The 26,358-nt window shown below is 45.7% G+C and overlaps 1 protein-coding gene across 3 annotated transcripts in view; it reads left to right on the forward strand.

Annotated features, from left to right (window-relative positions):
* MYO16 (myosin XVI) overlaps positions 1 to 21,164 on the forward strand; it is a 539,824-nt gene extending 518,660 nt beyond the window's left edge. For 2 of the 3 annotated variants that reach the window (XM_084982290.1, XM_084982291.1), the window contains 2 exons: positions 136 to 218; positions 19,788 to 21,164. In XM_084982290.1, coding sequence (XP_084838416.1) covers positions 136 to 218; positions 19,788 to 20,015 — 311 coding nt within the window. In that variant the 3' untranslated portion in view covers positions 20,016 to 21,164. Of the gene's footprint in view, positions 1 to 135; positions 219 to 17,541; positions 17,588 to 19,102; positions 19,276 to 19,787 lie in introns of all 3 variants that reach the window. The other variant, XM_084982289.1, reaches the window with a different exon arrangement.
* Positions 21,165 to 26,358: the final 5,194 nt, after the last annotated feature.

A 26,358-nucleotide genomic window follows, 5' to 3' on the forward strand; every position in this document is an offset into this window, starting at 1 on the left:
ACTGCATGCGTGGCTCCTGAGCTTCACTTCCATGCGTGAGATGTCACAGTTTTAGTTGGTTCAATGAGTACCCGGCTTGCTCTGTTTTCGGGAAGGATGCCCAGCTTAACGGCTGCTTTGCGTTGCCCTCCACAGGTGTACCTGAAGATGGTTTCTCCAGGGTGTCTGGGAGCGGAACCTCATCCTTTCAGAGACAGAGAGAGAGTCACACCACTCAGGTAATGACCCTCCGTGTCCCCTTCGAGGTGAACCCAGCGGTAACGCACGTTCAGGTGCAGCGGGAGATTCATGCAGGTGCGACCCAGAGTGTTTGTTCTCAGTGCACTGGGAACACAGTTCTTTTCGACTCTGCAGTAAGTTCCTTCAACTCAGCTTTCCTTTCTCCTCTCTATCAGCTGACTCCGACCCATTTTCTTCTGGTTTCAAAAAAAAAAAGAAGCCTGTCCAAAACAAATAAACATTAATAGATGGTTTGAAATGAAATGTTATAGACATAATTTATGCTGTGGGATTTTAAGATCACTATGCAGTGAAGGGGACATTACGTCCACTGAATGTTGGTGTTCCTTGACCGCAGCTAAAATAGGAAGGCTTCAGGTGACAACCACCTGGAAACAAAACGCTTGAAGCCCTGTGGCTTCATGGCAGGGCTGTCATATCTCAGTCACTGCTTCCAAATTCCAGGTAATCCAAATTCAAAGCAAAATGAGATCTCGGCTCACAAAACTGGGTTTTGGTGTGTTTCGGTGATTTCAGGTGTGTATGTGATGTGTTTGGCCTCAAACGGTTCCCCAAAATAAAGAAGATAAAAAAGAAACTATTGTTTGTAGAAAGAAAAAGGATTGGTTTCACATAATTTAGTGCTCTTTTTATGTTGAATTTTAAAGTACTGTTTTCAGTAATTATCTTAAAAAATATGACTTTGCATTGAAGCTGATTATATATCAGAAATTTATTATCAATATATTCAAAGGTTATTGCTTTGGCAACAAGATCATTTTGCATGAAGTAACAGTACAACTTTTTAAATTCTTTTAAAAATTTTAATTAAAGTATAGTTGATTTAGAGCAACTTTTATTACGTCAACTATCTACATTCAAATTGTTTAAAACCTGAGTCAAGTATCTTAGACGTTTCTATGAAACTAACTCTCCAGCTCAGGATCAGTTTCATCTGGATATTTGACATGATGTAGACACAGTTATGTTATCAGCTGAGATTTTTCTAAATAACACTGATGAGGTAGTGAGAAAAATCAATAATTTTAATCTTAAAAATAAATCTTAGAGTAGGCAGTCTGCTGAAATCACTTGCACTGATATATGGGCATTGAAACAGGGGACAATGCTGATTGCTTGCAATAATAGATTGTCCTCATCTCGCCTCTGTTCCTTAGAGATGCATTTACTTTACCTTGTAAGAAGTGCAGATGCTTTATCTATGATAATTCACGGGGACCTGCTCATAAAGAACGTGGGCTTTATCTTCCTGGTCAGGTTGACTCCTGTCTGTTAGAGCACCGTGGAAGGGCCATCAGCCGTCCTTCCTGCTACCCTGTGGTTCCCAGAGAAGAGCATTAATTTTGAAAAAAGGTGCATGAAATAACCACCTCTGGAACTTTCCCTCCGGTTGTTCGTGGGTTTGGCTAAGAAGCAAAGAGAGATGAGAGAGGTTGTCAAGAATGATTTGCCATTCCCGGTTTTCCAGGAGGGCTTGTTTTCAAGTGCAAACCATCTCCAGTTATCCCACAGAGGTTTTTGTTTGTTTGCTTGTTTTTTCATTTGAGGAAATGGAAAACCAGGCTCATTTTCTTCTGCGCCTGCTGTGTATTTTTGTGGCAGGACACACGTGTCGATGTCAGGGACCTATAACTGTTAGGTGAGCCTGTGGCTTGAATGGCCACATATCCCTCAGCATAAATGCCCCATAGGTGAGCCGTATGGTGCATATATGGACACATCCGGGCATACCGCGTTCTTGATTTTCTAGTAATGCAATTCAAGAAGTCTATAAAATCAGTCCTGAGCTGATTGGGCATATAGCAGTAAAATTAAATGTTGACTAAAAATTGAATTCCTCTTTGAGGATGTCTGTATTTTAATTAGCATTATCAGTGATTTTAATGAAATCCCTTTAAGGAAGACAAAAGGTGTGGGCATTCTTGTAGCTAAAGAACACAAGGAATGGATTTAGTAATTTGCCGAAGATCACAGGGGACATGCAGAGTTTGGATGGCAAGAGCCTGTGTCCTGCTTCTGCGAATGAACTTGTCATAACTCATTAAAACCGGCGGAGGAGTCATCCAACGTTGACATAAAATTTAAAGAATTTTTGGTCAGGAGAGCAATCCTCAGGAGCTGTTGTGGACGCTGATGATATGTGTCTTTATACTGGCGACCGTGTGTGGCACCTACCCAAGGAAAACACAGGGTGAAGGATTCCACTCCCCTCCTTTACGGCAAGTGCGTGTGAGGTGGGCTCTCCATCTGTCAACCACGGATTATGGATTGAGAGACACGCAATGGAAAGGAGAACGGGCGGCACCTTGGGGGTCTCATCTGGCCTTGGTGGCTCCCTCAAGTGGCCGCAGACCTTAGTCAGCCTGTGTCTGCGACTGCCTGGCACGGCATTCACCTTGGCCAGCCCGCATGCCGCACCTTTCCTGCTTAACGTCACGTCCTCATCTTGCTCTCTGATAAGGCGTTCACCTGTTCAGATGTCTGGAGTGCGTTTCTGTGGCTTGCAAATAAGAATTTGGACTGACACACGAATTTGATTTTAGTGTCATTATCCATAAAATTCACCTTATACCCAAACAAATGTTTTTTACACAGAGCGTGCCAATTCTTTATTCTTACTGTGGATGTGAGCCATTTTCTAGTAGAGGTAGCCCCTCAACAAATAGTTTCTTTCCTCAAGGTACAGGCTGTAGACATGCAGTTGAGGTTCTATGCCGTCGTATTTTTAAAATTAGTTTGCAAAATGGAATGACTTTACATAAAAGTTGTAGAAATTCATTTTACTTCAGATATTTGGAAGCAGGGAAAGCCGAGATGCTAGCCATAGCGCGTACGTGCCTCTGTTCATCCATGCTCCTTGTGTAGAAGGCTTGGTTGGTCCAGGCTGTGAAGCGAGATGAAACAGTCATGACCTTTGGCAGCACAGGGCATGAGGGAAGCCAGCAGCCAAGGCATTGACCTCATGGAATTCCACCTCCTGGTCCTGGCAGGGGGCCTCTGTGGCACGTCCCGCTACTCAAACCTGGAATTTTAGAGGTTAAAGAAGCCCCTCCAGATTAGCTTTAGAAGTAGGCAGCATTTATAAGACTGCCATGCCATTGGTCTCCTTGCCGTTTTGTGACATGTAAAATCCTTACTTTTAAGTGTGTGTCCTTTGGGCGATGCAGTCCCCTCCAGGGAAGTCGCGGTTGTCGAAGGAAGTCCTGAGAAGACATCCGCCAACCTAGAGTGACCTCTTGGTGTTTGTGCTGAGGCTGCTGTGCTCCTCTGCTGCTCGGAGGGCCAGGGAACCTGAGCCGGGAAGCCCAGGGATGCTAAATAGAGCGAGAGCCCGAGCAGAGCAGGAGGGGCCGACCCGACGGCAGCAGAGGGACAGACGCAATCAAGTGCGGAGCGCCCGCCCTCGGCCTGAAACTGCCGGGCACACATCTGCTCAGGGGCCCACGCTTGACAGTGAAAAACGAGATGTTTTCTTTGAGCCTCAGTGATTCGTGTTTACATCCTCACGTTCACGCTGCCGGTTTGCACGTCACGCCTTTGCGATTCGCCTCGCCGTCTCTTCTGCACAGTGAGACCACGTGGTCTTTGACCTTTGATTTGCGTTGTGGGCTGTTATCGCCTCTCTCGCCAAACGTTGTGTTATAGTCTTTCGTTGGTTTTTAAAGAGCACGAAAAGTTATTTTTCAGGTCTCTCAGCTTCGAATATTCACGATGAGGAAGAATTGATGGCTTCTGAGAAAGTCCTGGCAAAAGCCAGCGTCTGAGAGCTTGCGAAATATCTAAGAGCTCCCTCCCACCGCAGCCGCCCCTGAGAGCCGCAAAGGAATCAATGCGCGATGGATCCGCATCAAGAAACAGATTGTTACGTGGTTTGTTTTACTGAACCATCAAAGAAACCCTTTTGTAATGTCACAAATCAAAGAAAGGAAGAGTGGCAGAGTACGCAGGAAACCCGGTGCTTCTGTTCCCTCTTCGTGTCGGGTGTCAGGTGCATTCTGCTGGAACTCTAGTGTGCGAAGAAACAGTGTGTTAGATAAATGACAAAACGTAGACACCGTGAGTTTAATTGCTAAGGGGTATTTTCAACACATGATAGGGGATAGGAGTTGGAGAACCATTTCAAAAGGAATTCTATTTTTTTCCCTTATTTTATAAGCTACAGACAAAAGGAAATGCAGCTTAGAAATCCCTTGCCCGCAGCTGAGCTTTTGGAAATCAGTATGCATCGCTCATGGCTTCCGCATTGCGTGCAAGAGAGGAAGGCAGTCGATTAATTTGAAGGCAGGAATTAAATGGAAGCGTTTTGCACCGAGAAGGGACAAATCCTGTGCAGCGATCTAGAAACTTGGAAAATAGTAAAAACAAATGCCGTTTGGGGTATTTTTTGCTTTATGCGATTGCACGGCGTATATATTCTCAAGGGACGCAAAAGCGTAATGTTTTCCCAGTGATGACCTTGACTCTTATCCATGAGGAAGATTCGATGCTAAGACATATAAGGGAATTGTGACTGTCTTTTTAAAACGGAGGCGGGCCCGCCGGGCTGCGTTGTGTTCATGATCAGCATGCTGCAGCCCCGACAGAGGTTATAGCGGTGGCTCCGATTCCATCCCTGGCCTGGAAACGTCCATATGCCGTGGCCAAAAAAGAAAGGAGAAAAAAAAGGAGAAAGGGCTCATCATCTCTCTGCACGTCCCCTTTCTCCTTGTTAAAAACCTCGTCACAGTTCTAAATTCTCATTCCTTTCGTCCTTCTTAAAATCAAAAAACAAACACAAACAAACAAACAGAAACCAGGATGAGCAGGACAGGGATTGATGAGAGTGGAGGAAGGTTGGGTCGTGTGGCAGTTTTATTTTTATTTTTTAATTTTTTCTTCTTAGGGCCATACCTGCGGCATATGGAAACTCCCCGGCTAGGGGCTGATCAGAGCTGCGTCTGCGACCTACACCACAGCTCAGGGCAACAGCCAGATCCTTAGCCCACTGAGCAAGGCCAGGGATCGAACCTGCGTTCGATGGATACTAGGCAGGTTCTTAACCCGCTGAGCCACAGCAGGAACTCCGTGGCCGTTTTAAATCAGGTGAACAACAACAGCCTCACGAGCAAAGATGGGGTTAGAGGGTCCGAGTTGGCTGCGCTGAGGTCTGGGGAGGCCGCCAGGTGGGGAAGCACGGGGGGCCGGGGCAGGGGAAGGCCAGGATCTCAGGATGGCCCGTGTGGCTGAGTGGAGCAGCGCTACGCATTCCTGGATGTTGAAGCACAGAACAATTGAAACTACCACTAGCTCTGTGTTAATTCCAGAAAATGGGAACAGACAAACTACAACAAGAGGTGAAACGTAAAATCCCAGTTACGTTTGCCTTGTCTTTGCCTTGTCTTTGTTCCCAACCATCCACCGGGTTTGGAAACTTTGGGCAGCTCAGAAATGAAGTCGAAGGTAAACATCTGCCTTTTCTGGAAGTGGAAGACATGAGACAGCTAGCACTATTCCTACTCCAGATAAGAGAGACTCGGTAGATTGATACCTGGGGACTTCGGCCCCAGAGTTTGACTTGTTGTGTGTAAGCTCTCTGTGCGTTAATGGGGCCTGACAATTTGAAAGAAAAATTTAGGCTAAAGGAACAGAAAGTTTTCCATTGTGCTGAAACGTAATCAGCCAGCACAATGGTGAGGGAATTTATTTTATGACCTCAGTAGACCTCAAAGACCTGACTCTTCTCTGATTTCTGTGATTATGCTGTTTGAAACTGTCATTTCATATTTCTGACTGTCAGAAACAGGTTCTCAAGCAGACGAACTATGATATTAGGACGAAGTGCCATGAAGTCAGTGATATGAAAAGCCTAGATTTTGAAGCCCAAGTGGATTTAAATTAATCTTATACCCTTGCAGGTGACTCTTGTTGTCTATTTTTGGAAAGAAGTCTTGATTTCGAAGATTTGCTCTCTCATATGTTGCCTCCTTTGGCAAGATCTTGTCTCTTTTTCTTCCTAATCCTTCCTGGCATCTGTTTTCCTCTCCCTATGTTGTCGAGTACTAGCTTTGCCATGACTGAGTCTTAAAGACTCTGCCATTAACCCCACATACCACCTTGGCAGACACAGAGCCCACCACATCCATGCCTTTTGAACCCCCAGCAAGACTGTATTCGGCGGCATCCTTGTGGTTAGGAGGGCTCATGTGACTGAGATCCAGCCAATGGAACGGGAGCCGCAGTGATGGGAGCCGCCTCCACACGTGGTCCTTACAGACTTCCCTTTGCCTAACGTATTCTGTGCCCTTTCCCATCCAGCATCTGGATCCACGACCCTGGGAGATACAAAGTACATTCAGGACAATGCGGAAGGTCATCCACTGATCAGAAACACGCATTTTAGCCTTAACGTGAGCTGTGTACCTCCTGGGTGTCTGTCCACTGGTACTTGCGGTTTGCCTGTTACAGCATCTTGGGTAACTGTAACTAACACCCTTGATCTGTATTTGGCTGGATGTCTTACATGATGCTGAGTGTTTACAATACTTAATTAGCTGAGTTTGGCCGCCCTTCTTTAGCCATTTTTATTCTTTATGATGATAAAAATCATGCCTGTTCATGTCTTGTGATGACAGAATTATTCGAATGCTACTCATCAGACATTTTAATACAAAATCATGATCATTGGTGTGCCCACCGAGTCATAAATATGTAAAACCCAAGCTTGTGATTCTTACCAACTGGTCACTCAGAAATTCCTCAAAATCAATAGACTTGATTTTACTCAGGGACAAAGTCAGCTCTCTGTAGTAAGTTGGGCACCCTGGAAAAAAGGTCTGTCACTTTGAGGGCCTTTTTGTGCCTTTAGTGATTAGAAGGAGCTGCCTCTCATCTCTAGTTCCCAGGTGGGTGACTCATGGGTGACTCAACTTTGGAGGGAGACTCAAGGTTGATGACATGACGAAAAAATGTTTTTCCCGGGCAGTAAGTTCCACACTCTGTGGAGTGGCTGAGCTATGCCCCTTTCTTAATTATAGTTGATTTTTAAGGTTGATTTGATTTGGGCTAATCGTCTTATTAGGATTCGATTTCACCAAATGAGTTTCCTCCTTCTTATCTAATTATATTTAAGACCATAACACAGAGGTTGTGATTGTTTCCGGAAAAACATGTCAAGAAATGAATCCGTTGACAGGTGAGCGGTGCCCTACAAAGCAGGGCAAGTGAAGAGCCCGTCGAACTAACTGGACCATGAGCGAGCGTAGGTGCCCTGAACTTGGACCCTCCATTCTCTGCAGGCTGGGGAGTACCTGGCTGCCATGGTCGTGAGCCTCGCTTTCCCCACTTTCACACCCATTTCTGACCTCCTTTCTGACTTAGCTGTTGCAGGTTCCAGGCGAACTCTCAAGTTTACAGTGCGTGGGACAGTGTCTTTCCCTCGTGTGTTGTTTTGAAGTTGTCAGTGTAGGCACAGGCAAAAGAACGAACCCCAAGCCCCATACCACGCAACCCAGGTAGTCGTTACCCTTTTTGTGTCTTACTCATCCTGTAGTCCAAAACAAATCCCACGGCCCGAGAGGAATTTCTTGGCCATATTGCCTCGAGATGAGTCATGTCTCCGCTGTTTTCCAATGAAATCATTGAGTCTGAAATTTACTAGTCAGTTGGTGTTCTGCTTCCTCGGGACATGTCTGCGTTCCTGTCCTGTTTCAGCATGTTTAGTCAGCTGACTCTATGATCTGATGTACTGTTGCTTCGTTGGAATGAGCGCTTCTTGAGGGAGCAGGTCCCATGGTGTGATGAAGCCCTGGAGACTCCACCACAGCGCTTTCTGTGTCACAGTCACCGAAGGTACACGTGTTAATTGATCAGCCCACAAGGAACACTTCCTGGAAGTCCACATAATTAAGAAGGTTGCCTAAACTCAATGTACTTGAATTTGAATCCAGACTGTACGTACCCCTGACTAGCCGAGTAAGTGCGGGTCTTGAAGATGAGTTTTAGCATCTACAAAAAGAGGCTAATACCTCTTAACCTGCTTGGTTCACGTGGTTATGAGAACCTACTCTAAGGACATATGAAAAGGCTCTAGAAATATAAAAAAAGACCGTGAATATAATGTTTGAAATGGGCTTTGGAGACTTGGAGCTTGTCTTCATCTGGGCGGACAGACGGGCACTGGTGTAGAGAAGGCAGAATTACAGAGCGTGTCCTGGGTGCATCTGGTTGGCAGACAGACTCACTGGAAGGATGCATGATAGGGAGGCTGGAGTAATTAGTGTGGTCCGAACATGCAGAGCTTCCCATAACGTGCTAAGGGGTATGGGCCCAACTACCTAGGCCGGGGCCAGGTGGCGGCCTTGAAGCCTTCGGAGCAATCAGTTACAGGAACAGATTTATTCTCTGGAGAGAAAAATCTAGTAAATTATTTGTCCTTAATGAAACCTCCTTGTATTTGCAGTGAGCCTCCCACATAATCCCAAGAAAAATATTTTTAAAGGAGTTGCTATACTCTTACTGTCTATGTTTCCAATATAATAGATTGATGCTTTTGCATATATTCTCTCTATTTGAACCCGTTACCATACGTCATTCCAGAAACATACTCTAAATATCAATTTTTTGCTACTAGTCACTTATACTGGTCCTGCCATGTTTTTTAAATGAATCGAGGTAAGAGACCAGAGCTCATACAAAATGCATATCCTGAAACATCACAAATTAATTATATCATGTGACATACAATCATAAATTTCTATTTTATAACTTTCCATCAGTAGGAAGAAGCCTTCATCCACTCATCGGCGTCTGTTTTTATTCTGAGCTATGATTTAAAATCGGCTGCAGCATGCAAATAAATGTTCCTGAAATTGTATTAAATGTGTTCGAATATAGTATTCCTTGTTATAAAAATAAAAGACAGTGGTTAATTAAAAAAAAATGAACGTGACAGATAAGGTAAAAAATTAAAATCTTCTCTGCCTCCCTTGCTGCCTGTGGAACAGATACTGTTTCCAATGGAACTTGTTCCTTTTAAGAGACAGTTTTCCTTTTTTTAACCCTGGGGCAAAAAAAGGGGAACAAAATAGCAAGAAGAAGGAACTTAACTGGATTGCTGTATAAATGACTGTTTCTGAATTAAGAGGGACCAACTGAGTTCTGCCTAAACCAGAAATACTGTTTCGCTTTCAGATCATTTTCCTGACTTTTTTTTTTAAGTGTGGAGATACACAACCCTTTAATCAAAGAGGACTTTTTGAATCGCATTTCATTTTGAGCTATATTATTGGGTTCTATTTAGGTAAGCTTGGGTTTTACAAACCGATTTTTCACATTTCATTTTTCAATGTTTCTCCTCCAACATCTTGTTAGCACGAGTGGAAATGGGATTTGCATTTGAAACGCTAATATTCACTATTCAGTCAACCCAGAAAGCTTCCTTCTTTTAATTTCCATAAATGTCAGTAAATGCCTCTTTTCACCTTTGGGTGAACAGTCAATAGAAAAATCAATTCTGTGACAAATGAACAGCAACATGATTTTACATATGAATTATTTAACAAAGGCTATTTTTATCCTAGAAGGGAAAGACTTAAGGTAAAAATCAGCAGCAAATTATTAATTTACATGCATTAATATTATTCATAGAAAAGCATAGCCACGGGAAGTGAAGAAAATTCGTATCTCATTTTTTAATTAGTTCATGTCGTAGGACTCTGATAATGACACAATAGAAAATCATTAAAAATTAGTAAATAGATATATATCTAATAAACCTCATTAAGCCTTTACATCCTATTATATTTCCCTCTGGGTTGGGAGAGATTTCGTGGTTTTTAACCCCTGAAAGTAAGTGGACAGATTATAAATGTCCCACTCTGAGGTGTAGAACTTGCAAGAAGTTTCTTTTACGTCACTTAATCAAACTCTATCTTCATGTCTAGTTGGTCTTTCCTGGACCTTATAAGACGAAAATCATTTTACGAATCTGGAGTTGGGGGTGGTGAAGGGGTGGGGGGGCGCCTGGAGACTAGATTCAGGTCTTGAATTTTTTTTACTTTAAATTTTATGGGCTCACCTAAGGCATATGGACGTTCCTGGGCCAGGGATTGAATCCCGGCGCCAAGTGCAACCTATGCCACAGGTGCGGCAACCCTGGATCCTTTCACCCATGGCGCCGCCGTGCCAGGAACTCCCCATGTCTTGAAGTTTTAAATATCGTATTAGCATAGCATAACTAATAGGATATTTTAAAAACCTGTTATTTTTAGCCCGCATGCTGAATTGTCCAGCGCATATCACCGGCATCTTCAGCAGCACCGTTTTCTAAGGATTAGTTTAAACGAAGGGGATCTTCTGTTAAAGGGGGTGGGGCCCTCGCCCATTGGACACGAATTCAGACCTGGATCATTTCTGTATCTGCTCACGTGTTCTGGGAGCATGGACTGGGTTGTTGGGAGGTGTGCAGAACGGAGAGAACGGGGCTGTGGCTAAACCCAGGCCACATTTGAGGTCCAAACAGACAGGAGGGGGTAAATTAAAAATTCTCACCTTCCCTTAAGTGTAGCCCTCAGGTAATACCGCCCAGCCTCCCGTGGCCGTGGAGGATCAGATGGTCCCAGCTCCCAGGAAACACTGGATCCAAGTGGACCCCAAGCTCGGAAGCCTCCAGATCTCTTTCACCTGTCATATTTCAGACGAACATCCCAGAATAATTTCCAAGCATAGTATTAGATCCTCCACCAGCCAATTTGTGTTCAAAGACATTTCAGCTGACAGGTAGTCAAGAAGCCTGAGTTTGCACCTGTTACAGAATAGTACCATGTTTCCCCCATGCCCCCCAAAATAATAATTCTGGGCATACGTTGTCTTCGTCCATTGGGCAGCTGTAACTAAAGGCGCAGACTGGGGGACTGACAAACAAACCAGCCTATTTCTCGCAGTTCTGGAGGCTGGAGGTCAGATCAGGGTGCCAGTGTGGCTGGGCAAAGTCTGTTTTCCAGGTCACGGACGCCCCGCTGTGTCCTTACATGGCAGAAGGACTGAGGGAGCTCTCTGAGGACCCTTTTCTAAGAGCACTAATCCCATCATGAGGGCTCCCCCCTCATGACCGCACCACCTCCCAAAGGTCTTATTCTAAATACCATCACTGTGGGAACTTGGGGAACACACACATTCAGACCAGAGAGCGGGATAAGCTTACGGGATTGCATTCTTCGGCCACCCTGAGTTCTAGGGTGACTGTCCTCTCTCTTCAGTGACCCCACTCACCAGCTCTTCAGCCCCATCCAAACATGTGTGAATTCAGAGTAACTAATGAGTCTGAGACCCCGCATGTCCTATGTGGTTTCAGAGCAGCAGAGAATTTTTAAGTTCTCAGGTCTTTACAATGTTTGGTGGGGTCTTAGTGGAATCCGTGAGACGTGAACTGCGTCTCGGGTTGTGAGAACTCATCCACAGTCTGGAGTTGCTCAAAACTTTCTCTTTCTTTCCCTTCCCTTCGCTGATGGAGGCAAGATGCCTAACGGCCCCTACGTTTCAAAAACAGTGAAACCACAAGTCTAACACATTGTCGTGACATTGGTCCCTTTTCTCAAACAGCCGGAATTTCCTACCTTGAGTCCACGCAAGCCCTCTGAGTAAGTGCACTGAAGGTGTTGTGGTGTGGAGAGATTGATGTGCTAATTTGGGGCTCTAAAGGACACCCTTAGTCTTGTTAAAGAGTCACTCATTTCACCTGCGAGGAATTCGACCCACATAGATCAGCATTATTCCATCTTACAGAATGTATATGACCCTTTTTAAATCATAAAAAGATTCCTTGACTCTTAACGTTTCTTAAATTATTATAATGTTAATTAAATATATACACATCATTACATAAAATCCCTTCATCCTTTCTGCTTTCCTTATAGCTATTAAAGTGAAGCAAGTGTACAAATCCAGTGAAACAAAAACTTACGAAGCAAAAAGCATTAAAATTCACAACATTTATATTAGATATGATTTTGTTTTGCTGAGCTGCAATTACTGTTGACAGTATGAATATGGTACTAATTCAGACCTATGACCTTTGACACAGACCTTTGGTTTACCCATGTCTGTCACTTCTTCTGTTTGAACGGTTGGACAACCTACTCTACTGTATCAGATCACTCAACCCTTCCTTGGAGGAAAATGCCTTATTTGAATATTAAATCCATCGACTCTTTGCTTATTAACTAAAACACTATAAGCAATATAACCTGTGTCGATCTGCTTGTAAATAAAATACAAAGTCAGGAAATGAAATCTCGCTGAGCACTCACTTCAAAAGTAGACCTAGTGATCCAAAGCTCAATTACATTACTTTTCAAAAAACATCGTAAAAATAAAAGCGAGAACAATTTAGATTGTCCCAAGGGCTTGAGGACCCCTGGAAATCTATATACAGATCCCAATTTCAGAAACATTTAACAGTTGTTTAAATTACTCACCAAAATCTCTTTCTGCCTTTTTACCTTACACCAAAATTCAAAAGAGACCTTTCGTCATTTTCTTCTGGCAGGACACTCTTTAGTTTTAAATCCTATCGAAATCATAGGTACGTTATCAGTCCAGTGTGTTTCTCAGTATTTCCAGATCTTCTTGTTAACAAGGAAGGAAAAGGCTATGTCATACTTGTATGGAGCCACAAGTTGTGAGAGTTACTTTCATTTGGCATTACCTGATTGAGTCACCAGGATAATCACAACTCAGAATGTTTATGGATGTTCTCAAGTCAAAGAGCTAACAATGCCGAAAGCATAACTGCCCACGTTTATAGAGCACTCATTGCATTTTTAAGGCATCCACACCTGGTGCTCAGGTAAGCCTCGCCCATCCTCTTGGGGTAGATGATGATTGTGAACCCCCTTCACAGGTGAGCAAGCCGATGGACTTGCTCTAGGTTACATAACCATTCGGTGGCAGATTCGGGATTCCAAGCTGGAGAGTCCTGGCTTATCACCCATCCATTGCTGCTCAAACCAGAGTCAAAGTCCCCATGGGTGTGTGACTCCCTGTTAGATAATGAGGTTCAATGCCATCCCTGTCACTTGTCTATATCCATCCCTGTGGCTATGCCTCCTCTGGCCGTTTTGCTCCCCCTTTCCAAATGGTGCCTGTTATGGTCTGTGTCTGGGTTGGAAAAAGAATTTCCAGACTCACAGCAAGGTGAAGGGAAAGAAGAGTTTACTAAGATAAGAGATGCTTCTAGCACAGCGGGACGACTTCCTGATGATCAGGGAGTGCCAAGCTCATGGTCATGTCAGTATTTATAGCCCAGGGACAAAGGAGAGAGGAGAGGTCTTATGATACACCTGCTGGTTGGTTGGGGGTGCACAATTTCCCTATGGGGTGGGGAGAAGAGTGGGCCAAATACTTTTACTAATATGGGATGGGAGAGAGTGGGCCAGGTTGATGAAGAGGAGTGCGAGGGGGCTCCAGAGTTTCATAACAGCTGCAGTAAAACTGTTGGGGTGATAAGGGTCTGGTAGTTTTTATGCTGGGCAGAGGCTCTTTGAGTTTATCTCATTGGAATAGCCTTCAAGTCTCACAGTGCCCATCTCATTTTTCAATATTTACATCAAAAGTCACCACCTCTTTGAAGTATCTCCAGATCTTCTGTTGTCATAACTTGGCTTCTGTCCACTGGTGCCAACTGGAAACATGGAGACAGTGGTTTGAGCAAAGGAAAAAAAGAGTGTCTTTTACAGCTTTGTCAGGCAAAGGAGGCCACAGCGGGCTAATGCCCTAAAGACGGTGCCCCCCTTTGGGAGAGAACAGGAAGTGGTCTTCTAGTTTGGGAATGGAAAGTAGGGTCACAGGTAAGGATCAGGGTGGAGGCAAGCTTAATTCTTCTTCAGAGCTGGGGGGAGGTTCCCAGGACTGGTCTGGTGGTCCTTGAGGCTATTGCACCCTTGACCTTCTTTCTGGAACAAAGAATGTTCATCAAGTAGTTAACACCTTCCATTTGGTGGAGGTTGCAGTTCTGCAGGAGAGCTCGAAGATACTCTTCTGTGTAACCCTTGAGGGGGAATCAGGATCCTGCCCCAAGGCTGCACTGTTGTTTCTTGACTGCTTCTGCCTGGTCTCTGCTTCTCCTCCTTTGGAGCTCAGGGAAGGTCAGAGTGGCTGAAGCCCATTCCCTACAGACAAGAAATGGGGGGAAGGAGGGGGCACAGAAAGGCTTTTGTGCCCAGGAGCCCACCGGTCCTGCTTGGTTCCACTTCCTTCATAGAGCCCCTTTCTCAGGTAAAAGGTAAAAGCAGACAAAAACATTAACAACCCCTCTTGTTAACCATCTCCCTGCCATGTGAAGATATGAAGACACTTACATGGTTGGCATGTCTCAAAGTTCCTTCCAAAGTTCATTTTCATGGAGCACAGAAGCCCTGCCATGTTGAACCCCAGAGGTTCGTGGGTGGGGAACCCTTCTTACTTTCACAGCTGCGGCTCTCGCCTTCCGATTCGGAAAGCTGATGATGTTGTGGACAGCGCTGTTGTACACTTGACTGGGGGTATCGCTTAAGTTCAGATCTGAAGTACGCAGCTTCATGCACTTGTACAAACAAACATGTTTCACGAAGCCACTGCCCAGATCAGAAGTGAGCACATAGCCAGCATCCCAGGGGCCTTCCTTAGGTCCACTCAAGAGGGGTGACCCGTACTTGTATCCTCTCAAATTAATCTAGCCTGTTTGGGGAACATGAAATAAATGGTATTAGGCAAAAAATAACAAAAACAAAACACCGTTCTATAAAACATTCAAAAAAATAAGGAACTAAGCTAACTGGAGTGGTGACATGACGAGGAGATATGCATTTTGAAAGCAACAGGAAGCAAGATGGAAGTGAAAAGACGCCAACAGGCAGAGCCTTTATCCCACCATCAAGTCGGGAGAAATACGACCTGAGTGGAGCCCGCTGACTCCAGGTCCACACTGCCAGGGGAGTCCCTAATCCCAGAGGCACCTTTTCTGAAAAGAAATGGTTGCCCTTTCAATACAGAAGCTAAATTTGTGTTAGAAAACCATTCTTGCCTTTTTAGTGATAACACTAAATTTATGGTGAAATATCAAATAATGGCAAGGGAAGTCGAAGGGTTTTTGTTCCTATCTATAGGATATGAAATTTAAAGAATGACAAAAATACTTTAGATGTTTGTACCATGCTGTAAAATATTATGAATACTTTTTATATCTCGTATATCACTTGACCACCATTTAAATAACATTCATAGTTGTGCTTATTTGCTATTCGAGAATACTAAAGCTCTTTTTTTTTTTTTTTTTTTGTCTTTTTTCTATTTCTTTGGGCCGCTTCCGCGGCATATGGAGGTTCCCAGGCTAGGGGTCAAATCGGAGCTGTAGCCACCGGACTATGCCAGAGCCACAGCAACACGGGATCCGAGCCGCGTCTGCGACCTACACCACAGCTCACGGCAACGCCGGATCCTTAACCCACTGAGCAAGGGCAGGGACCGAACTCGCAACCTCATGGTTCCTAGTCAGATTCGCCAACCCCTGCGCCACAACGGGACCTCCGAAAAATACTAAAGCTCTTTTGCTGTCTGTGACAAATACAACTTTTGGGCCTCAGGACTTGATAAATTTAATCCATCTTAATAAAGCAGATTAAACATCCCCAGTCAGGGCATGCTTTGCTCATCTTCAGATCTTCTGTTTACTGTCTCACAGATCATAGTTTTAAAATGCCTACTGAATGTCACGGTGTTGAAAGCAGTGACTTATCAAGTGTCACAGAATCAACTACACAGAATTTTGTCAATTGCTGTCTTATCAGTTACACGGAATCTTATCCTTTGTTGAAGACTCTGTGGCATTTTAAATGCAGGTCAATAATGTTACTATTTCAGCATCTCATGTATGCCATTTCCTTTATATCCTATTAGGTTTTACTCCATACCTATGCATCTCCATAACATCAAACACACGTCCACGGGCTCCCTCGATAAGAGGGTTTATTCTGAGCATTAGTGGATTATTGCAAGCATCAGTCAAACTGTTGCTTATCAAGGAAGTGTAGACAGCTCCCGGTGGTTGATTCGAAGACCGAGTTCTTCTGTGTCCCTACATTATTTAAGCCGTCGATATCCTCATTAAGAAAGTGCCTTCTAGTGCTTTGTGTGTGTAAGTTTCACCTGTTATAATGTGCTGGAGAATTCAGACATTTTTAGTAAATGCCGAGAAGCTCTGAGGAGATAGCGGGCTTTTTCTTCCTAGTGAAGCAAAAGGATTCAGGGGATTCGGGACATTTGATGTCAAAATCCCTCCTCACGAGCCTAATTCAGATCAGCAGCTGCTGAAAGTCACTCTCAGCAGATGGGTGCTGCCTCCATGGAGTGATTCAATCTCTCAATCTTTCCTATTATGAAGGTCTTAGCAGAGGGTCACACCTCGTATCTATTTTTGGTCCTTAGGAAAATCCGCTGAAAAGAGTTTAGGATTGAGAAGAAATAGAGAATGGATGTATTTTGTGCTTGATCTAAAGACAGAGGATGTGGTCACAGCAGCAGGAAAATAAAGACAGCACCTGCTATACGGCTGTGGGAGGGCAGCGCCCACTGCTGGGTGGGGTTGGATTCTGTTGGTCCAGTGTTTATGCTTTCCTTGGTTTTGTTAGAGATTGAGACACATATTCTTTTTGTACTTTTGCTAGAGAATAAAGCATGAATCCTCAATTTATTTCATCTTAGATTGTATCACTTTTGTCATTTCCTAGTACTGCTAGAACCTTAGAACCTCTGAGTTCCACATAACCCCTCTGACTTTTGCAGTTAATGCTGGCATGCTGTTCTACGCATGACTTAAAGTCTATAAGGGAGCTCCCTGGCGGCCTAATGAGTTAAGGATCTGGCATCGTCACTGCGGTGGCTCAGGTTGCTGCTGTGGTGCGGGTTCAGTCCCTGGCCCTGGACCTTCCACAATCTGTGGATGCAGCCAAAACAATAATAATAATAATAATAATAATAACAATAATAATAATAATAATAATGATGGTGTCTCTAATACATTCCCAACACAGAACTTATACTTACCCAGGGATTTAATTTTAGGGTCCTTAATTCTTCCTTCCGTTTTCATTTATTCATCCGGGATCATTTCCTTCACCTTAAAAAAAAAACACAGGCAAGATTTATGATAGCAAATTTCCTCCTTCTTGTTTGCCCAAAAACATTTTTTATTTCACTTTTGTTTTCGGGGGCTATTCTCATTGAGTCTGGAATCCTGCGGTGAGTTACTTTCTTTCAGTACATTTTAGTTTGTTGTTTTCTGACTTGCAGTGTTTCTGTTTAGAAGTCGGCTGCCAGACTCGTTGTTCCTCTGAAGGTAATGTGTTGCTTATTGTTTTTTTTTTTTTTTTCCACTAGACTTTACAAACTTTTTTATCCCTTTTTTGCACTCTTACAATGAGAGCAGTAACTTGCCATGACCTCAACCTCCTAGGCAGAAGGAGAAGTCCCTTGTTTTGTTTCTAATAGATCAGTTTGAAATTGCGTAACTTCAGAAAAATGATATCTTCAGGAAGTGTTGGGAAAATAATCGACTGAGATGATCAATGAAATATTCTCTCCTAAGAATAAATCCAAAGAAGGATTTTTCCGAGGTTGCTTTTCTCTGCTGAATGTGTGCCAAGGAACAAACAGACATTCAGCATCCACGGAGGAAATAAGGCTGAGGCTGAAGGCAGTCCACAGCATCGACGGGAGGAGAAAACGGAGCAGCTAAGCTCCCCTGGTGAAAGTAACACCCAGACATCATTCGAGTCCCAACTGAAAAAGAAGGAACGAGGGGAAACGTATGGGCCCCGGTCTTTAGCATGTGTCAGATCCCAGACACCAGTTGTTCGCTAAGCCGTAAGCGCTGTGGACGCGAGGAAGACAGACTCTGGAGCTAGCGTGGCTGTGTCTACCCCGCTCCATGTGACTCTCGGCAAATTACTCAACCTCTCTGTGCCTTGGCTTCTTCATCTGCAAAATGGGTTTATAGAGTTCTGGGGAGGACTGCGTGACTGAATATTTGTAAAGGGTTTTAGACAAGTACTGACACACCTTTAGCACTCTCGAGTGGGGATGACATAACTAATATTTATGCGCACTCTCTGCCCTGCTGTCTTGGCTCACTCCCCTGACAGCAGAGGCAATGCGGCTCCAGCAGAGACTCCCAGCAGGAGCCTTCTGACTCCAGGTCACCCTGGTGCAGACCTGGAGCCGAGAGAAAAATCCCCTTCTAAGGGTGCATGCTGCTTGAGTGGCTCACTTTCTATCCATGGCTTCAGGCTGCTTCAGGGTTTGAACAACCGCAGCCCTGTTTTGCACACACACAAGGTTTTTTTTGTTGTTGTTAGGCTTTTTTTTTTTTTTTTTTTTTTTTCTGGTTGTCTATAGATTCTATTTGAGGAAATGCTTTCTGCTAACCACCAGTTCCAGAAACCTAGTTCTGTGCTTTGGATATGGGTTTGCTCTCACGGCTTCTGTGCTTAACATCTCGTCTCAACATTCTGCTCAGCGCCTTGGTTTCAGGCTTTAAAATATTCTGCAGATTAATGACAGGCGTGGGTGTCCAGGAGAAGGTGTGGGGTTTACCGTTGTCTGGAACCCTGGCTGCCCTTGTTGCTTTCAAGGGGCTGTCCTTACATAAGCCAACGTGATGCTCCGTTTGTTTCCTTCTTTGTCATGATGGAAGGGCAGGAAGTGACCCAGAAGCAAAGTAGTGGGTGCTTTCAGGGTGGGAGGAGCCAGCTTGTTTCGACTGTATCCTCCGCAGCGTTCCCATTCTCATGTCCAGAATCTCCATCACACTCTCGCTCTCTTTTTTTTTTTTTAACCAACATACTAACTGTAGAACTGACAGAAAAGGTGGTTTCTGCAGCGGGCAGCTGTTCCAGATTGCTGGCTGCTGGCAGAAGGGGGAGCCCACACTATGTAGCCTGTTTATCCCAGCTGCCCCCAGGGGAAAAGCGCTCCCTCTCTTCAGGGACTCCAAGGAAGCTTCCAGACCATGCAGTGGATACAGTTGTAAGTTTTGCTGCCTTCCCGCAAAGGACTCCTGGGTCAGTGCAGGATGGTCAGAGTGGGGTCATGTGACCTTAAATGGTGTTGAGTAGTAACTGCGCTAAGACAGACCAGTGGATCCCGGAGTGGGGTGAAGCTGGAGAAATCCAGGAACATCTGCTGGGAATAGAATTACAGCTGTGATGCATTCAAAGACGAAAACGCAGGAGGTGTCATGAGAATGTATGTAACAAGGGGGGGGCAGAGGGCAGAGGCATTTGAGGCTTTCCTGTATAACTAGAGGTAGCTCCCCTGTTCACCAGTGTACCTGTCCTAACTGGCTTCCAAGATACATCCATCATCTTTATTTGGCAGCCGGCCGCTGACCTTGGATACGAATCTTGGCAGCAGAGGCGGGGGGCGGGGGTTACAGAGGATGCACGAGGCCTCTGCCCACCCCGGGCAGCATCCAGGGGTGGGTCTTCTAATCCTCACTCGTTCTCAGTACCTGGTGCTCCTCTCCCCCATTCCCCCAGGTAATCCATCAGCTGAGGGTGTCAGAGAACGAGAGCGTGGCTCTGCGGGAGCTCCTGGACTGGAGGCGGAAGCTCTGCGAGGAGCGCGAAGGCTGGCAGCAGATCCTGGGCCACTCGGAGCCCAGAGCGCCTCCCCCGCCGCCCTGCAAAAAGCCGACCCTCTTGAAGAAGCCCGAGGGGGCCTCCTGTAGCAGGCTGCCCCCCGAGTTCTGGGACACCACCATGTGATGGGCAGGGCTCACGGGTGAAACCTGGGATGCCAGGTTCACGGACAGAGGCTGCCTCTACCTGGGGTCCACGCCGGGGGCGGGCTGCACACACCCATGGGAGACGCACAGGGCGGTGGCGAAATAGACGAGACGCCCTGGGGGCGGGGGGCGCGTGGGCCTGTGCGCATGCGCGGGTTCTTCCTCTCCTGTTCTGCGGGGGCGCACGCTGAGCTTGAGGCTCAGGGGGCCTGGGGCCCTGCTCCCCCGGGGGTAGCGCCAGGCCAAGTGTAGACAAGGAGGGGGAAGCCGGTGGGAAGGCGAGCCGGCCCCGCCCACGTCCTCGTCCAGTTGTTTCTATGTGATGTGGTCCGACCACGTGTTTCTTGGACTCCGCTCATGTTCCGATCAGACACCCTGCAGGACGTACATTTTCTTTCTTTGTGGGCATTTGTGTTTTATTGGAATTACAATCCTGGTCACTATTTACATGTTGGTTACTGTATTTTATAACTTTATGCAATTGGTGGTGCTCCCTTTCTTCAAAATACAGATTTTAAAAAATCACTTCTAGAACTTTCTTTTTCCAGATACCTTTTTCTTTTGAAATGCTAGGTACCTAAAAATCCGAGACAGTGTTGTCGCTTTCGCTTCGCAGTGTCAAGCCCTGCAAACCTACGGCCAGAGTCCCTGGTCTTATTTCCTGTGTCCATCCATCAGGGGGCGGTTCCTCCCTGTGCCCAGCCAGTACGTCTGGGTGCCAGGACGGTGAACTCTTTATTGAAATCTCATCCTCTGACTTCAGCGGAGGTTACAGGAAATGATGGGACATGCCTGGAAACCCGCATGGCTTCAGATTCATAGCTAGGGGTGTGCAGGGGTCATAGCCGTTCAAAGGTCTACGCCGCACACATTTTCACACGGAGATTTTCTGGCCGGAGCAGTGATGCCGCCCACAAGACGCTTGTCCTCGCCCGGCTCTGCTGCATGGTGCCCCCGCTGTAGGCCCCCGCCCCCGCTGGTGGCGCACCCGCCTTGCTTACCCTCGTGCGCTCCTGGCTTTTGGGAAGCTCTGAGCCCGGCCCTCCGCACATCCTGTGTTGCTCCCTGGAACTCCCTACGCCTCTCGGCCTTTGAAAAGTTACTGTGCCAATAAAAGGGTACAACTCTGCTCCGGTGTGCTGTTATTTCCGTGCTGCGGTTGTGTTCCACCTTCGCTTCTGTCTCCTGACCTGGTAAGTAGGGGCGAGCAGGCCATCTCCTTCCCAAGCCTGCCTTCCTGAGCTTGCCGCCTTCCTGCTGCCTCTTGCAAACGTCAGGATCTGGGATTTGTTTCTTTCTCTTTTTTTTTTGCCTTTCGTCTTTTGTTTAAGAGCCACACCCCCGCGACATATGGAGATTCCCAAGCTAGGGGTCGAATCCAGCTTCAGCTGCTGGCCTACGCCAGAGCCACAGCAACGCAGGATCCGAGCCGTGTCTGTGACCTACACCACAGCTCACGGCAACGCCGGATCCTTAACCCACGGAGCAAGGCCAGGGATCGAACCTCATGGTTCCTAGTTGGATTCGTTTCCACTGCGCCATGATGGGAACTCCCTAGGATTTGTTTCTAAATAAAGATTTTTATGGCTATTCATACATACTGCTGGGTAGGCATACACACCAGTTGTAGGAAGAACATGTTTATTGTGTATGAATAAAAATAGGCCAATAAGTGTTCCTCCTGGGGCTCAGCCGGTTAAGGACCCCATGTTGTCTCTGTGAGGATGTGCGTTCCATCCCTGACCTCGCTCGGTGGGTTAAGGATCCGGTGCAGGTTGCAGATGCAGGTGGGATCTGGCTGTGGCATAGGCCGCAGTTGCAGCTCCCATTTGACCCCTAGTCTGGGACCTTCCATGTGCTGCAGGTATGGGAGAAAATAAAAGAAAAATTAAAAAAAAAAAAAACAATAAGCCAAGTGAGGACTTCCACTGAAAGAGCATTTGTGATACAAATCCCACCCCTGCTGGCGGGACCACCCAGAGAAGCACCTGGGTCTTCCTGTGGTCTCACGGGGTGGAATGGGACAGGCTGAGTCTGAATGTGTAGCGCTGATGGGTTTGGACGGTTTTGGGCGCCGAGGCTGCCCGCGGTTGTCCAGTTGCTGGCCCTTGGCAGCAGGAGGGTGGCATGGCATGGGAGAGTGTTGGGGTGCCGGCTCTGGCGTGGTTGGGGTGGTTTTCTATCTCGAGGACTGGGCCAGTCTTGGGTGGGGCAGCTCCTCGAGCACCAGCAAGGCCCAGGTGGCCAAGCGTCAGAATGCAGACAATGAAAGGATGCAGTTAAGACACGATTAAGCAGCACCATGACTCATGTCATCCAACCGTCTCAGGGAGGTGTCCGACCAGCCTCCAGCTCGACAACCACGCCTCCGCACGCCCTGCCTCCTCCTCCCTTGTCTCCCTGACATCCGACTTCTTCACCTCGGGCGCTAAGCCACAGCCACACCAGCGTGCCTTGACGCACCTGCTCCCTTGGTCCCACCTTAGGGTGGGGCCTTCATGACGTTGACGGAGGGAAAGCTGTGGACTGGATTTCTGCTACGAGTACTCTCAGAGGATGTATTGAGAACCGAGTGACGATGGAACTGCTCAGGCATTGGATTTGTGAGAACTCGTTTCTCGTGTGTCTTGAGCACTCCCTGCGGTTGTCGGGTTGCGGTGCACGTAGTATTTTCACCTCGGCCAGCAGCATTGCTTCCTGGTCCCATTCCCCTCATCTGTGTGCAGACCTGAAACTGCAGCTCGGAGCTTCAAGGAGCCCGTCAGCATATAAACCCTCATCTTTAGGTTTTATACTTACTGTATCGAAAGTTTCTACTTACTGTAATGAAATCTATCTTTGGGGGTGTTTTGGCCGCACCCACAACACATGGTAGTTCCCGGGCCAGGGATCAAACCCGAGGCACAGCAGTGGCAATGCTGGATCCTTCACCCACCAGCCCATCAGGGAACTCCTAGGAAATCTATCTTGAAAAACATCGTGAAATGATCTTTTGGGGGCTGCACCATTGAGTGAAACTCTGAAAGAATGCTTTTAGCGGGAAAGTGAACATGACACAAGCCGCCGGGCGCACATGGGTCTCCCTCGGTGCTGGGAACCTGGTCGCGGTGTGGGACTTGGACAGGAGGGACCTGCATGTACTCGAGGCACCAGGAGCCTCATAAATATTGAATCTGTAATCTGATTACACATGAGTCTTTGATCTGATAATCCCTTTGTCTTGTCTAACGTTGCTCCTCTAGAGCTGGAGGCCAGACCCCTTGATGATTCTGAAACACAGTCTCCTTTGGGCTTTGCTGTCTGTCCCCCACAGTGGAGAGATTTGGGTGCAGGTTTGACACCACCTAACAGCCAGCGGATCGTACCGGAGTCAGCCCACATGCAAAGCCTGTCTGTAGCCGCGGTGGTATGGACAGCAGCAGTCATCACAATAGCATGAGATAAGGGCCCAGTCTGTGTGGGTGCTGAGGGCACTCGAATGGTTCTCTAATGACGGCAGCATTGTCAGGATCACCAACAGGGGTCACCATTCTGGGTCATAAAGCACTGAATGTTACTCCACCGAGGCAAGATTTCAACAATTACGTGTGTGTGCAATACACTTAATGAAGGTATTTTAATTATTATCAGACCATAGGGCATAAATTATGATATATTATCAAGCCTGAGACCTGATGTTTAGCAATATAATTGGTATGAATTATTACCCTGTGTCCAAACACTGCTCAAGTGTATTGCTTTAAAAAAAAATGCTTTATAAGGGGTTCTAAAAACAGCTATCAAAATGCTCATAGTGGGTTAAAATGATTTAAAATGTATTTTCTACAGTGGAAAAATATATCATTAGTATTCTTCAATAGGAGTATATAATTTAGTAGAATTATGCTACCCAATAAAAGCAACAACCAATTAAAATCTTAGATTCGTTAATGAACTTCAAATATATGAGCATTAGCCAACTTGGACAAAGAGTATATTGTGAATTCTATCGTCTAGAAGTTTGGATACATTTCTGGAAAATTCTGTTTCTATCCATTTTCAGCCAGACATCCAACTCAGCTTCTGTCGCAGAAAGGGCATGGGTTTCTACGTGATAACATCCCACAATGGGACCCATTTTACCCAGGGGCTGCTATTCTGCACTGCTAATTTTTTTCCATCTTTTAAATGGACATCTTTAGTTAGAAGTTAAAAAGTTGTGTTTTTATTTTCATTCGCATTGGGGAATGTTCAACAACAACCCAAAACATTCAAAGCTGAAAAAACAAAACAAAACAAAAAACCCCACCAGCGTTCCAAGTAAAAGTTTAGTGTAATTGCATTCTATTTTTCAAATGGTTTTTAGCTGCACATAAAAATCTGGGTAATGGAGATGAAAGCAATTGCATTTCTATTTATTGTGCAGGGGTGTATTATCTCAAGTGTTCATGGTTTCCCCACACAGTAGCACTGCTTTCAAAAAACTAAAACTATATTCTTCACCTCATTCTATTTCCTTTACATCTTATTCATAAGCCATGTGACTTTATCAAACAAATTCTGCCATGTTCTACCCGCGTGAGTTACAAAGTTACCCACATAGCAAGGGGTTGTAACATGCTGGGTTACAGCCTGGAAGCTTACCTTTGTAGTTTTCGCTTTAGCTAAGTACCACAGACCCCTGCAGTGTTCCATTATTGCGGCTTCCATTAAGTTTCTCTAAAATCCTGGATGCTTTGTTACAACTTTAAAGGTGACTTTTTCAAAGGGTCCGTCTTATTAGATGCCCATAATACTCCTATCTCTATCACCTGTTCTAATTTCTCAGATCACGTTTCAGATTTACAAAAAAATCTATTTCTACTTAAAATATCATCTTTGGGAATGATTTGAGCGCACAGTGTAATCCGGATTGTATGTAGTTTACTAGATCATTACAGTGGCAGCAGGACATCTTGATGTCTCCTCCTAAGAAGGTATCAAAGGCGAATAAATCTATGCATTTATTTCAATTGTTGTTTTATAACAGGAATATGCATCAAATGTGCCTTCGCTTTCCTTTGAATTAGTCATCGACAGACATCCTGGCGTAACTTGCCTTTTCCTGTAGCCCCGGGGAGCATGTGCTGCTTCAAAGGAAACCTCCAGAGTCTGTCCAGATGACACGTTCCTGATGTCACCACTTAGTTTCTAAAGTCTAAAGAAAATGAGAGAGAATGAAACTATTGATACGTTCCAAGGAGGAAAGATCAAAGCCCTAAAGAAAAATGGAATAAAACCAAATTCAGTTTGAGGTTTTCTTCTGTTAAGATTTCAGCAAACAAAGAGGCTGGACACCCATGATCTAAACAATGGGTTGAAAAGTATATAAACCGTGTTCGGTTGGGAAGGCGGTTTTCTTACGGAACCTGCTTTGGTGGCTCCGTGAAAGGGAATTCCATCAAACTCTCTTGTATGGTTAATAAAACCAGTCCACCCAACAGAGCCTGGAGGGTGGTTCACCAGCATCACCATAGAGTAAAATTATTAATCTTAACGCTGCAAATGTAGCATTTTGGACACTTTTTTCCTGTAAACAGTGGTGCATACATGCGCATTCCACAGGAAAGAGTTCTTCAGCGAATTCTGCCTTTGGAGAACTGTTGTCGTTTCCTTGCACTTCGGCGCTGATGTGAGGTCAACGGTCTATCTATTAAAAAGCAAGAAAAGTTCCCAAGCAAAAGAGAAGGGAGACCGCAGGGAGTCCGCGCAACAGTGTCACAATCCGCATGAGACCAGGAGGCCCACAACTCACTCCTCTGCAGTCTTAATTAGGAAGCACCTCAGTCTTAATTCCAAACATCTCTTCAGGCAAAAATGTGTCCACCACAACGTTTTTTTTTTTTAGGACCCCAGGTGTGGCATATGGAAGGCTAGGGGTCCAATTGGAGCTGCAGCCACCGGCCTGCACCACAGCCACAGCAATGAGGGAGCCAAGCTGCGTCCGTGACCTACACCATCGCTCAGAGCAATGCCAGACCCTTAACCTACTCAGCAAGGCCAGGGATCGAACCCATATCCTCATGGTTACTGGTCAGATTCATTTCCACTGAGCCACACTTTTAATTTTTCTATGTGTACACCTAAATCTGGCTTCAGAGAAGGTCAGTAATGAGAATGCATAGTCAACATTGTTGGTTTGGGAGTTCCCATCGTGGCTCAGTGGTTAACAAACCTGACCAGCATCCATGAGGACACGGGTTCAATCCCTGGCCTCGCTCAGTGGGTTAAGGATCTGGCGTTGCCTTGAGCTGTGGTGTAGGCCGCAGACGTGGCTCAGATCCCATGCTGCTGTGGCTGTGGTG

The sequence above is a fragment of the Sus scrofa genome, chromosome 11 (genome assembly GCF_054392235.1).
Source record: "Sus scrofa isolate SSC_HxYL_T2T_F1_AM1 chromosome 11, Sscrofa_HxYL_maternal_Yorkshire_Landrace_v2.0, whole genome shotgun sequence".
Lineage (NCBI taxonomy): Eukaryota > Metazoa > Chordata > Mammalia > Artiodactyla > Suidae > Sus > Sus scrofa.